The 13,698-nt window shown below is 62.2% G+C and overlaps 1 protein-coding gene across 1 annotated transcript; it reads right to left on the bottom strand.

Moving 5' to 3' along the window:
• Positions 1-245: 245 nt before the first annotated feature.
• Positions 246-7,943, bottom strand: LOC117639692. The gene is given in 3 exon segments (XM_034375567.1): positions 246-3,581; positions 3,584-4,108; positions 7,827-7,943. Coding segments are annotated over 3 exon segments (3,138 nt in total). The 3' UTR covers positions 246-1,085.
• Positions 7,944-13,698: the final 5,755 nt, after the last annotated feature.

Consider the following 13,698-nt stretch of genomic DNA (forward strand, 5'->3'; position numbering starts at 1 on the left):
CCGCCGCAGAGCACTCTCCCCCAATCCAGTGACGGTGAGGCGAGGTGAGGTAAGAAAGAAATGTTGTAGAATAATTTTTTTTTGATAATTTTTTGGTTTTCTGTTCGATACTTATTTATGTTTTTGTGTTCACACATTTTTATGACTCTCCTCCCACCCCACAACCCCCCCAAAAAAAGGAATCAACATGATAAATTAAGCTTAAATGTGTTTGGTGAGTCAGAGGAGGTAAAGGAAAAAGCAATTTATAAGATTCAGATGCAATGAGGATATTCATTTCGAACTGGAACTACAAAATGTACATAGTCTAGGACTATGAGTGTTAATTCAATACACATAATCAAACTTCGCACAAAAAAAGGTCAAAATGGCCACTGGCAAATATATGAAATTGGAAAAAAAATTTACTTTCGATACAACTGAAGACAGGAAATGATCCAGAAATCTGTTGGAAGCTTTCGTTTCAAAGATATTGATTTGCAGGAATGAGAAAAAAAAACAACAATTACATGTACAGCAAATTGAGAAATCACGAACCTTTGCATTTCAGACTTCATCTTATTTCTCTCCGAAAACGTCAGTCCTAAAACAAATGACATGCAATACATTCCCCAAACTACATTCAAGCACAGATCTCATGGATATTGTCACATCAATTACAAGTAAAATTTTAAACAACATAGATCTTGCAGATCATTGTATCTGTCTCTCAGAACACCGGAAATACTGATAAGTCAACATTCTAGACAATCATACTCTAAATAAAATGACTGTTGCGCATTAATTGTCTCAAATGAGCTGATCAAGAAAATCTTAGCAAGACAGTAAAGTTAAATAAGAAAGAATATAAACTAGATCAGACAAATAAAAGATCATTCTCAACCACGTCCCTATCTACAAAGTCACAAGAGAAATTAGGTAACGCTTGTCCAACAGAAACATAACATACGGTAAGTTCACACATAGGCTACAGGAAATGGTGATTCTAATTCTACAACAACAAATGAAACCCTGTTACTACTAGCAAATCACAGCCGTACAATCAGTCCACGCCCACGCCAGCGGGGCACTCTAGCTCGGCGAACTCAGCTCGGCGTCGAAGTCGAGGCGCCAGGCCTCGTCGCCGTCCTCTTGACGCCCACCGAGGCTATGGTGGCGAACCTGCTCTTGAGGATGGTCTTCAGCTCGGTCTTAGGTTCAGGCTTGGGGTCGGCCTTGGGGTGGACCTTAGGGTCGGCCTTAGGGTCGGCCTTGGGGTCGACCTTAGGGTCACCCTTGGGGTTGGCCTTAGGGTTGGCCTTAGGTTTGGCCTTAGGTTCAGCCTTAGGTTCAGCCTTAGGTTCAGCCTTAGGTTCAGCCTTAGGTTCAGCCGTGGGTTCGGCCGCGGGTTCGGCCTTTGGGTCAGCCTTTGGGTCGGCCTTTGGGTCGGCCTTTGGGTCGGCCTTTGGGTCGGCCTTTGGGTCGGCCTTTGGGTCGGCCTTTGGGTCGGCCTTAGGGTCGGCCTTTGGGTCGGCCTTTGGGTCGGCCTTAGGGTCGGCCTTTGGGTCGGCCTCTGGGTCGGCCTCGAGTTCGGCCTCGAGCTCGGCCTTGAGGTCGGCCATGGGGTCGGGCATGGGGTCGGGCATGTCCCCCAGCAGCTTCTCTAAAGCCCGCACCGCCGGCAGCGCGTCCAGCTTCCGGTGGTCCGCGGGGAGTTTTCCGTTTCCGACGGGGAGGTTTCCGGGGGATTTGCGTCCGGCGGGGCGGTGCCTCACGGGGAGGTTCCCGGCGGGCCGGTGGCCGGCGGGGTGGTGCGCGACGACCATGGCACTGTCGGACGCCCCCGCCTCCTTGTCGAAGCCCTTCAGCTTGCCCTGCTTGGCGAAGAAGGCCGTGAGCGCGCTGTAGCGCTCCCGCTTGACGCGCTTGCGCTTGAGCGCCAGCATGGAGCGGAACGCGTAGCCCGCCGCGCTGCCCTTGAGGCCGTGGTTCAGGAGCAGGTGGCGCTTGAGGCTGTTGGCCTGGCGGAAGTTCTGGTCGCACAGCCTGCAGGCGAAGGGCCGCTCCCCCGTGTGCGTCCGCATGTGCACGTTCACCTGGTGGCTGAACCGGAACACCTTCGGGCACGACGGGCAGGGGAACTGCTTCCACTGCCGGGGGTCCGACTTCTGTCCCGGACGGGGCGCGCGCCGACTGCCGCGCTCCATGTCCACATCGCCGTCCTCGTCCTCGTCGACGCCGTGGCCGGCAGACTCCTCGACCTCCATGTCCTCGTCGTCGTCCTGGTGGGGGGCGTCTGAGTCGAACTCGCCGTCGTCGGAGGCGCCCTCCGCGTCGTCCTCGTAGTACAGGGCGGAGTCGTCGAAGGGGTCATCCTCGTCCTTGTCCTCGTCAACCTCCTCAGGTTCGTCTTCGGCGATGTCGGTGTCCTCGTCGTCCTCCCGGACGTCGCTCGGCTCCGCGGCGTGCACCGGCTCCTGCATGGTGACTAGGAACTGGCCCTGGGCGTGGTGCTGGGGAAGCAACACCGGGTGGCCGGCGAAGTCCTCGAAGGTGGTGGAGTGGCTGAACTGCCTGTTGTTGAAGCCGAGCAGCGGCACCATGGGGCCCATAGGGGTCATGGTGACGGGGCCCAGCGCGATGGATTGGTGGGCGGTTGGGCCCATGGTGTTGAGGTGCATGGCGGACTTGGGTGGGCTGCCCTTGGACGGGCTGCCCGCGAATCCTGACAGCTGCTGCGGGTCGGAGAACGCTCGCCGCAGGGACGACTGCGACACCCCGTCGTCGTGGTGCTCTTCTCTGGGCCGACCTCGGCGTGATCGGGGGCCAGGCTTGTGGACGCCGTTCTGGGTGCCGTTGTGGGCGCCGTGGGGGCCGTGGTGGTGACCGTTGTGGTGGCCGTTCTGGCTGTGGGCCCCATGCCCGTTCTGGGGGCTGCGCGGCGTGGGCGGCGCCCGGGGGCTGCTCCTCTTGGAGGGCGAGTGCTGGCGCGCGTGGATCATGAGGCGGATGCACGTCGAGAAGCGCTGCGAGCACGTCTGGCACTTGAAGGGCTTGGCCGAGGCGGGGTGGGTCTTGACGTGCACCGTGAGGTGGCGCAGCAGCTTGAACGCCTCGCCGCACTCACCGCACTCGTAGGGCGTGCTCTCGGCCGCGCCGGCGTCCTCCTCCGACGCGCACGACGGGCAGGCCGCGTGGTGGCGGTCCGAGGACCACACGCGGTCGCAGCGCTGGCACTTGTAGAACGTCTCCTTGCAGTTACTGTCCGTGTGGCGGATCAGGTCGCGCGCCGTGGAGAAGGTCTTCCAGCACAGCATGCAGGTGTAGGGCTGCGGCCGCATGTGGCGGTTCAGCATGTGCAGGCGGTAGCCGGCCGTGTCCTGGCAGGCCGCGCCGCATATCAGGCACTCCCGCCCTGGGGCCGGCCGCGCGGGGGCGGCAGGGGTGGCGGGGGCGGCCGGAGCGGCGGGGGCGGCGGGGGCGGTGGGGACAGCCGGGGCAGCGACGGAGTCCTGGTTGTTCATCGCAGAGTCGCCCTCGTCCCACTCGACGTCCACCTCCTCGTCCTCCACCTCGTGCTCGATCACGGTCAGCGGCACGTTCATGGTGCTGTAGATGTCGCGCGACTTGTTGAGCTCCGCCCCCGGCGTCGTCGGCTCCGAGTCCGAGCCCTCCCCTCCTCCACGTCGGTCAGCAGCACTTCCTGGTCGTCCTTGGCGTCTTGGAGCGGCACGGTGCGGTAGTTGTGCTCGCTGAGGACCTGCACGCCGTCGTCCTCGGCGCTGAGCGGACGGACGTCCACGGCCAGGTCGTCCTCGGAGGGCTCCGCGGTGGCGGGGCGCGTCGGCGGGGTGCTGGCCTCGGCCTGCAAGTCCACCAGCGGCGGCGACGCAGTGTCGTCCGGGCCGTCGCCGAGCACCACGACGGCCACCTCCAGGGAGGCCTTGTTCACCAGCTCCACGGCGGCGTTCGCCAAACGTCCAGGGCGCCACGGTCGCGGCCGCGGTCCGTGGATGGCGTCACGGCGGCCTTCAAGTCCTTGGCCCCGTCTGGGGCTGCGTCCTTGGAGTCCTTGGACGCGTCCTTCGGCAACCCCATGGCGGCAGCCGGCCTCGCCCGCGTCTCCATCCTATAGACCTGCCACAGGAAAATTGCAATTACTACATGCACTGGAAATCAAAAAGCACATCATAAATTTAAATGCATCTAATATTTTAAAAATTAGTGATGGATCGTATTTTAATGTGCAATAAAGAAACATTCGACAGTAATTTAGCATGAAAACAGAAAAGAAACGCGGTTTCTTGGTCGGGACGGAACGGCGCCGCATTCAAACTGAGGCTGAAAATGGCGGGCCGAGCTGGGCCGCGCTGCCAACTTACGAACACGAAATAACCAAAAGTAAACAAACGCCTGGAAAGCGACTGCGGAAGGTCAGTGAGCGAGACAGTAATTATTTAATGATTTACAATCAAAGGTCGTTTTAAAATGGTCGTCGCCAGTGCCGCCGTTCACGAAAATGTTAGACAAACAAATGCACTGGCAGGTACTATAACCTTTGTTATGATATGTGAAAACACGCGCTATTCTTAACAATTGCGCGTTCGCCGCGAGTTAAAAATCGTCGAAAATAATTCGCTTTGATATCTAACCGCACGAACCAGTCGCAAGTTCGTTTAAAGCCCGAAAATGGACAAACAACGACAGAACATCACAGGCACTGAGAGGTTATGTTGTCCATGATGAAACACTGTCTTGATGTGTGAAAGAATCCAAATCGGGCGTTTGTCTTTGACTGCAGCACCATTCCGAGTGCTGGCGTGCGTCAAGGAAGTACCTCAGTCTGTTGTCTTCGCTCCGTTCACTCCGGGCCACTTCGAATGCTTGAGAAATCGCGACACAGCGCTCCGCCGGTGTGCGAGCGCGACGGCACCGCACGCAACCTCTCGTCTTCTGATGCAGGTTTCGACGCGCTCATCGTCACTCGCTCCTTTTTTTCTCCGCTGCACTCTCTCTCTCTCTCTCTATCGAATGCACATCGCGCTCGCAAATCGCGACCCGCTTGAAATCGCGCGCACGCAGGGAGGGGCAGCGAAAACGACACCGACGTACAAAGTACGCACTGTGCTTGCGAGTCGCGGGGCGGGGAGGGAGGGGAGGGGAGGGGAGGGGGAGCTGTGGAAGGGGGTCGGGAGGGGTGCTCCCTTTGGAGATTAGCCTGCGGGAGGCTCTGGTGTCAAGTCTGGTGTCGGTGTCGCACACGTATTTTGCCACACGTCACGCATTTTTCTTCTTCGCGAAATAATTTTATGTAATTTTCTCGGAATCGCGGACGTGGGCCGGAGCGGTGCTGGAGCGGAGGCGTAAGTGCGAGGCGCAACGAGCCGCGTGCTTTATGGGAGAGGAACCGCCGGGCCGTCGCTGGAACGCTGGAGCTGGAGGCTGGAGATCTGCCACTGTTGTGCAATGGCACCGCGTCGGACCCGGTCGGACCCTCGGACCCCGCGCGCGTGGTCAACACGCCAGGCCGCGCCGTGCCGCGCCTGCCGCGATGCGCTGGGCTTGGCGGCCTGGTGGGCAGCAGACGTCGCCCTGTCTCTCTCGCACCTATACGGGACGCCCCATGAGTGCGAGAGAGACAGAGCGACGAGAGACTAACGAGAGACAGCCCGCGTGCCGTCTCGTCCTGCCGGTCACCGCGGCCTTAGATACGCCACGCCACTGGCAAGCCGAGGGGCCGCGGGCCGGCGGCGGGGCCGAAGGCAGGCCAAGCAGCCCAAGACGCAGCCGGCCCGGCCGGCCGGGCCCGTGCGGTCACTGATGGTGTTGCAGGTCCGACACAACATCGCGACAGGTTCCGTTACGGGAAGGCCTTATGGACGACCGCGGCCCCGCCCGCCCCGCCCCGCCCCGCCCCGCCGACCGCGGACACGGTCCACGGACGTGAGGGGGGCAGGAAGGGCGTTACGTTGTGTGGGTCACTCCGCTGCACCCCAGGGAGGTCGTCTTTCAAGGGCTCGGGGGCCCTTCGCCTTCGTCGGCGACCTCTTCCGCCACACCGTGGTGGGTGCGATCTGCGTTGCAAGCGCCGCCAGAAAAATTATTCAAGTTGTTTCAACTAGGTCGTTCCTCTCAAAATTAAAAACTGCATTTTCTGACTGAAAAAATAAAATAATTTCATTTCCCAAAAATCTTTAGAATTGTAAATAGTTCCTCACTGGAAAAATAAAACTGTTTCATTTTTTTCTCTGTCTTTTACTCTTACCGTCGCTTTTCGGTGGGAACCCACACTGTTAACCCCTTTTCCCGGGTCCTTATGTTGACCACGCGGTTACCGGTCCTCCCTCCAGGCTCCCGTGGCCGACAGACCGACAGGGCCCAGCAGGACGAGCAGGCGACGGCGCGTTTTGGTTGCGTCATTTCATTTGGATGTCCGCCTAGTCCACCCAGTCCGCCACCGCGGTCCGCGCGGTCCTCAGTCCCAGTGGTTCCAGTCCTTCCGGGGCTTTATTTTGCATGCCATTCATATGGCAGTGACGTCGCCCGTCGCCGTGCCTGCCTCGCCGCCGCGATTCACTTATCATGCCGTCACCGCGGCCGCCGAACCGAACGACGCGTGTTGTCTGTCTCTCTCGCACTCGCGGGGCGGATGGGCAGCCCCAGCGGGTGCGAGAGAGACAGAGCGCCGCCGTTCGGACGCCGCGAAAGGCCGGCGGGCCGAATCATTGCGTGGACGCGTGCCGCCGCGCGAGAAGAGAGGCAGACATAAAAGTCGGCCATCGAATGAAACACACCGCCGCCGCCGTCTGGCCGGACAGGCTCCGTCTCTGTCGCACTCGCGGGGCGCTTCGTAGGGGTGCGAGAGAGACAGCGCGCTGCCGGACAAGCAGGACAGCGGGGCATTGTTCGAGGAGGCACGGCGACGTGGCGCCCTGAGGGCCGTGCCATGCCGCGCCGTGCCGCGGCGCCATCTCAATAATTTATCGCTCGCGACACAGTGAGCATTATGTCCTCGTCAGAAGAAACGGCGACGCCGGCGACGCCACTGTAGGGGCGGTGCGTCGTTTTTATGGGCCGATGAAGGGCCGTCGATACGCCACGCGCCAGGGACAGCGGGGACCGCCCCTCGTTGGGCGCTGAAAGGCACTTGAGCGCGGAGTAGCGCCGCCGACTGGAAGTGCAAAAATCACGCCAAGTCATGCGAAAACTAATTCTGAAACCACGGCAGCCGTCTGATTCCCAAGCAGGGGTCGTAACCGTCTCTGTCACGCTCATGTGGCGTCCCTGGGGTGCGAGAGAGACAGAGCGACGCGACGGTCCTTGAGGCGCTAGGCTGGTAGGACGGGTAGGACAACGAGATGCCCCTGGTCGTGTCCCCCTTCACTGCAAGCAGGGCCCCGCCGCTCCGCCGATGAGACACGTGGGAGCAGGCGCCGGTTGGGTCTCACGCGATCGCGACCCGCGGGCGCCGACTCCGAACAGAGCTCTGTCTCTCTCGCACTCGTGGGGCGCCCCGTCGGGCCGTAGGGGTGCGAGGGAGACGGAACCACCCCGTGCCGTACTGCCGCGTCGTGCCTGTGGCTCGCGGGGATCCTGGGCCGGAGTCCAGTCGTTTTCGTCGCTCTGTCTCTCTCGCACCGCTGCGGGTCGCCCCGTGAGTGCGACAGAGACAGGCGACGAGGTCCAGCCGCCGAGACATGTCTGGCCCGGTCGGCCACGGCACTCGGTGCGGCACTGGAAAAGCAAAAGTCGAACGCGCAGCGCGCTGGGTGCCTCCTCGTTCTCGTTCTCGTTACGCAATAATGAACGAGCTGCACGGAACGGAACGAACCAACGAACGGACTGACCGGGGAGTCCCGAGAACTCAGCCCGTCGCCAACTGCAGGCTGCAGGCTTTGGCTTCGCTTTTGGGCACGTGGGGCCTTTGTGTGACTAATGGCGATGCCGATGTGCGCGTTGGTCATCACGCCGTCGTCACGTCGTCGCGCGGGCGGCAAGCTGGGCGAGGAAGGCGAGCAAAAACCGTACCGGTCAGATCCTTCGGCGAAAGGGATGTCGCAAGGTCGCCGCCGCCGCCGTGAATCAAAGCCCTCTCCGTCCCTCTCGCTCTCGAGGGCTTCGTGCGGGGTGCGAGTGAGACAACCTGCCGCCGCTCCAATCGCACGCCCTTGCCGCCCAAACGGATTGAGCGTTACGTGGAACGAATCAAGGGCCTCTTCTTCACCTTAACGATTCTTCTCATTTTCGTGCGAATGACTGCACCGACGCGATGGGGCGCCGTTGCATCGCGGGACTGCTTCTCTTTATTTTTTTTTCGGGAGCATTGCGGCGGTTTCGGGGCGTAAAACGCCGAACGCGGTCATCGCGCTGGCTGTGCTGGCGAAACGGGGCGTGATTCATGTTCCCAATATTATTCACAGTTTCACAGTGTCGAGGGCGCGCAGGCGCGCACTCCTCGCCGCGCCACTGTTTTGTTGCGCTGGGTGGCATTTTGGCGTTTTGGCGCGGCCAGCCCACTTTTTAAATCAACAGCGGAGCAGTAATCGGACGCGTGGCGGCCCTGGCCCCGTCTCTTGTCCAACTTCTCGTTGCAACAAGGTTGCAACTTAATTTTCTGCCTCCCGAAAAAAGTCACACGAATTTTACGAAAACCAACATTTTTCTTTTTGGAACTCAGCTGACTGGGTGCGGGTACAGCAAGTGCCGTTCTCTGGTACACTGTCTCAGCGTTCCGTTCCCACAGTGCCAAGTGAAAGACCGGAGTGGTTCGTTATTGAGACAAGCTGCAGCTGGGTGCTGTGACGGGGCGCTGGCTAGGGACCAACAAACTACCGTCGGTACGGCACGCCAAACGTGCACGCCGCGTCGCGGGGCGGCAATAACGTGCATGGCCGCCAGGACGCCGCGCTCTGTCTCTCTCGCACCCCAAGGGACGCCCCGTGAGTGCGAGAGAGACAGAGCGACGTTATGGGAATCAGATTGCAGAGCGGTGTTCGCACAAACGGCTTCCCCCGAAATCGCATCAAAAGCGCGCGTATTTCGATTTCGCAAAACCGAGACTGGCGGTTGCTCTGTCTCTGTCGCACTCATGGGGCGTCCCGTAGGCGCGCGAGAGAGACAGAACGACGAAACGATCCTCTGCGGACCGAGGCGGCAGTAGGCGGCAGAGGCCACGGAGGCTAATCGAGAGCTGCCTCTCGAACTCGAAGACTTGAAGACGCTGACGGGCGCGGCGCGGCGCGACGCCAAGCTACGCGTTGCTACGCCTCGCAGTGGTGTGGCAAGCCGGCCTGTCTTTATTTGGGTTGCCCGGCAAAGTGCAGGTTAGCCATGCGTCCACCGCTGGCTTGACCGCTGGTCACGCGATCCGCGCCGAGGAGGACAAGAAGAGCCCCGTCCTCGTCGCACCGCCGGGGGCAGCGCGGCAGCGCGAGAGAGACGGGCAGCCTGCGTCCGAGGAAAGGGAAGGGACGTTTTGGACGACTCAGCTGGTCCGTTACAGTGCAGGCGATCCCACGGAGTCTAATCGGGATCGGTTTTCGACACGCTGCGCGCGACGCGGCGACGCCGTCCTCTGTCTCCCTCGCCCTCCAGGGGAAGCCCCTCGAGTGCGACAGAGACAGCGACGAGAACCGCCTCTCGGGTTCAACCTGAGTTGCCAAAAGCCTTCCCCAGCCTGAACTAACTGTTGATTCGCCGACCGAGCTTCTCTTGCCATATTTCGAAGTCAAATCCGCCTGGCGGCGCTGGCGGCCATGGAACGGCGTGTTGCCGCACACTTATGCATCGTGCATCATAACCGAGAAGTCGAGAAGGACACAAAGTAAAAAGGCGAGTGTAAATAATTACTGCCGCGAAGTGTTTGCACTCGTCTGCCGCGCCGCGCGTTGCGTCAGCACACTGATTCCGAGAGTCGTGTTCGTCGCTCTGTCTCTCTCGCACCTATACGGGACGCCCCGTGAGTGCGAGAGAGACAGAGCGACGAAGACGACTCTCGGAATGAGTCCGCTGGCGTGCGTCGCCCGCTCGTCCCGCGGTAATGAATCAACCGGGAGATGGTCAACGATTATTTTGTCTTGCGCTCTCGCTCCCTCGCGGCCCCGCGGCCGTTCTGCCCTGCGCCGTGTAATGCGTTAATTGCGGGTTCCACGAGTCCGTCTCTCTCGCACCTGTGGGGCGACGCTTGCTCGGGGTGACACGGACCTCGCGACCGCAGACAACGAGCGGTAATGCGTCCTGCGGGTCAGCGCCTTCGTCGCTCCGTCTCTCTCGCACCCCTCCGGCGCCCCGCGAGTGCGAGAGAGACAGCGCTGTTTTGGAATCCACCTGCTGGAGGCAGTTCGTGGGCTCGCTGGAGTTGGCGCCATGTGAGCCACCCACGCCACGCGTAAAAAGTGGAGGTCAACTGCAAGGAGGTCAACATTTGTCTCATAGTGCGGGCTGCAGACGCAGCCTCGCGGAGCCGTCCGCGGAAAAGACCGAATTTGGTGACGTAATAAAATGCGCCCTCAAATGTGCGGTGGGCCGCCAGCAGGGCCAACAGGCCCACCACCAGGCGGTGGGCTCGGCCGCGGCTCGGTCAGTATGCGGATGTCCAGTCCAGTCAGTGGGGCAGGGCAGGACCCGGGGCCACATGCCGGGCCGCGCAGCGCCGCGCCACACCTCACCGCGGAGCCACGGCTCCGGAGGGTCGCGCGGGTCGCGAGCCGCGGGTCGTATTACGTGAACGCTGGCTGGCCGGGCTGGCTGGTCACCGCGTCGGCGAGGCGCCGCCTCACCTGCAGCCCTGGGCAGCCCGGCAGCGCGGCCGGCAGCGAAAGTAGCAGTGTGCTGAGCATTAGCGGAGGAGGCTGCGTGCCGGCCTGGCCGAAGCGGGCCGACGCCGCCGAGGGAGGACCAGGATGGCGACGGCGGTGGCGTGCGCCGCGGCAGTGCATCCACTCTGAGCCGGGCCTGGCCCGTTCAAGGTTGGCGGCGCGGCGTACATCAGCGGGGCCGTGACGGCGGCGTGGACAGAAATACGGGACTTGCCTCTCGACGGCGGCCACGGCGGCGGCCAGGCCACGCGGGGCGTCCCCATCCCATCAGCAGCGTCGAGCGCGCCGAAGCGCGCGAAAGCTGGCGGCCTGGCGGCGATTTCGCCGGTCGGCACAGCATTTCGGTCCGGATGGCCGTCGCACGCCGCATCTGGGCCTAACCCCCCTCCTAAAATAACAGTAACAGCAGGGGGTGGATGCAGCATCCATGTTGTGCTTGGATGCTGTCAGCCAGTCAGTCGGTCAGTCGGTCGCTCAGCGCCTGTTCAACAGGCAGTCGGAGCACACGCGTGTCTGACGGGACTGCATCGCTGACGCCTTGCTGCCACACCCGTCGTGCAGGCCGGCCGAGGGCTCTTCCTTCTCGGCGTGCCGCGGCACGCACAACACGCACCGCACGCGCCCCGCGCCGTAAACTGTCTCGGCGCGCATCGGGAGGACCCCGACGACGCGCGGGGTCGCCACCAAGTGCCCTTCGCCGAGGTGCCGCAGGCGGAAGCGGCAGGTCGTTCAATAAAACCCGGTTCTGGTTTACATACACCAGGTTGGGCTAGCCGGGCCATCTGCCATCGCCTGCCGCGTTACGTCGCTCCGTCTCTCTCGCACTCACGGGGCGTCCCGTTGCGGTGCGAGAGAGACAGAGTCGGAATCAGACGGCGCGGCCGGGTGGAAGTCGTAGGAGGTCGCCGCCGACGGGGCGCCATCGGCATGCCGGCGGCAGGGCCAGCAGGGCCAGCCGGGCCAGCAGGGGGTGGCACCCCTAAAGGAGCCGCGGCCGGTTCGTCCGGTTGCATCACAGTGCAGCGCTGCACAGCGGCATGGCTGCGAGCGCCGCCGTCCGCGTCGAGCTGCGAGTGAAAGGAGGAGTGACCCGTCCAGCCGAGGAGGTCACCTGCCGGGCGACTCGAGCGACTCGCCACTCTGCGTAGCATGGCCGGGGGGAGGGGGCGCCACAGTGCCACCACAAGCACAACGGAGTAGATCAGCATCGGATCGGCGGCCGGGCCGGCGGGACGGGTCCTGGAGATGGCGATGCCGTGGCGATGCTATCCGAGGGACTGGCGATCGCGTCTGTCCTCTGCAAGCAGGCTGATTGCCCAACGCCTCGCGTACGTCAAGCCCGCGTGCGGAGTGGGGCGGCTGCCCACGCCGCCGGCCCGCACCAACACCCCCGTGTCCTTCTTCCAACGTCATGCCCATCTCCTGCTGGACAACTTGCCCGAGCGGTTGGACGTCGTGCGTGGGGCCGAGCCCTGTGCACTGTGCCAGGGCGCGCGGGGAGCGTGTTCCAGGCGCTCACCGCTCCACGGACCGTCCTCGTCGTTTGCGGAGAGAGGGAGAGAGGTCACGGGGAGCATCGGCCGGCCAAGAATTGTTAATTGCTCCCCGAAAGTGGGCGTGGTGGCGGAGTGCAAGGCGCGACGCTCCGCGAGGCGCAGCGCGCAGCGGCCTGGCGGTTGGAATCTGCGGTCACCCGTTAATTTGCATAAACAGGGCATTGGCCTGCCCCCGCCGCCCTGGCCGCCCCTCTGCCGAGGTGATTGCGTTTTCAGGTGGTGTCGCTGATGGTTTCGCCGCCGGAGAAAGCAATCGGTGCGAGTGTGGTGGCGTTCGCGGTGAAGCTGAGGAACTGCTTTCAAGTTTGTTCATCGCGGCCGGCCTTGCCGAGGGCTTTGCCGCCTGCCGCCGCCCGTCCAGTGAGGCGCGCGCGTCCGTTGGGCTGCCTACCATGCAGGCGGATGCCCAGCCACTCCAGCCACTCAAGCCCCGCGAGCAGTGACCTGGGCCGTCAACCTGGCCTCGCCGTCAACCTGCCCTGCCGTCAACCTACCCTGCCTTCCGATTTGGTCGGGATATTTCCTCCGTGACTTCCCTTTTGGCCGCAATGCGTCCCTTCACTGCCTTGGAGGGAGTGGAGGGTTTGGTCGTCCGCCCCTTGGTCTTGGCTGCCACTCGCCCCTTCCGGCGGTGTGTGGCAAGGCCCTGAAGGCCACGTCCACGCCGAGCCCCAGCCCCGCAGAGGGCCCCGCAGTGGGGTGGCACGACACGGCGGACTCGGCCATGACTCTGCCCGGTTCCAGCAGGTACGTCACATCGATCCCGGACGCCGAAGCCGAAATCCACCCGCCGCCGCTGCCATCACGTCGCACGCCGCGGACGGCGACACGACGGCCAACCAAATTATTACTCATTGACAGTGCTGCGCCGCCGGCCTGTCTCCCTCGCTCTGGGAGTGAGAGAGAGAGACAGCGACGGAATTCAACGAATTTAGCCTGGGCTGGGACGCGCGGCACGCGGCCGGCCTGACTAATGCAGAACATGGCCAACTCCTACGCGTAGTTTTATCGTGCCCCCCCCCCCCCCCTCCCTGCTGCACGCTGCATTCGGGCTGCGTCCGAGCGGCCGGGGCGTCGGAGTGCATCTTGCTCTGGAAGCGGGGAGGCGCGGAAGTGCAATGGACCACATGGCTGGCTGCTGTGCCATGCTGCAGCACTGGTGGCTCACTCCGAACGCAGCTTCGTCGCTCTGTCTCTCTCGCACCCTCGCGGAACGGCCCATGAGTGCGAGAGGGACAGAGCGACGAAACAAGTGGTGGACGCTGCCCGCCCCTGTGTCTTATCGGCGTGGCTGCTGCCGCTACTGTTTCCAGTGCCCCGTGGGCCGCAGGGCCGCAGGCTGCACG

The sequence above is a fragment of the Thrips palmi genome, unplaced genomic scaffold (assembly GCF_012932325.1).
Source record: "Thrips palmi isolate BJ-2018 unplaced genomic scaffold, TpBJ-2018v1 HiC_scaffold_11, whole genome shotgun sequence".
NCBI lineage: Eukaryota > Metazoa > Arthropoda > Insecta > Thysanoptera > Thripidae > Thrips > Thrips palmi.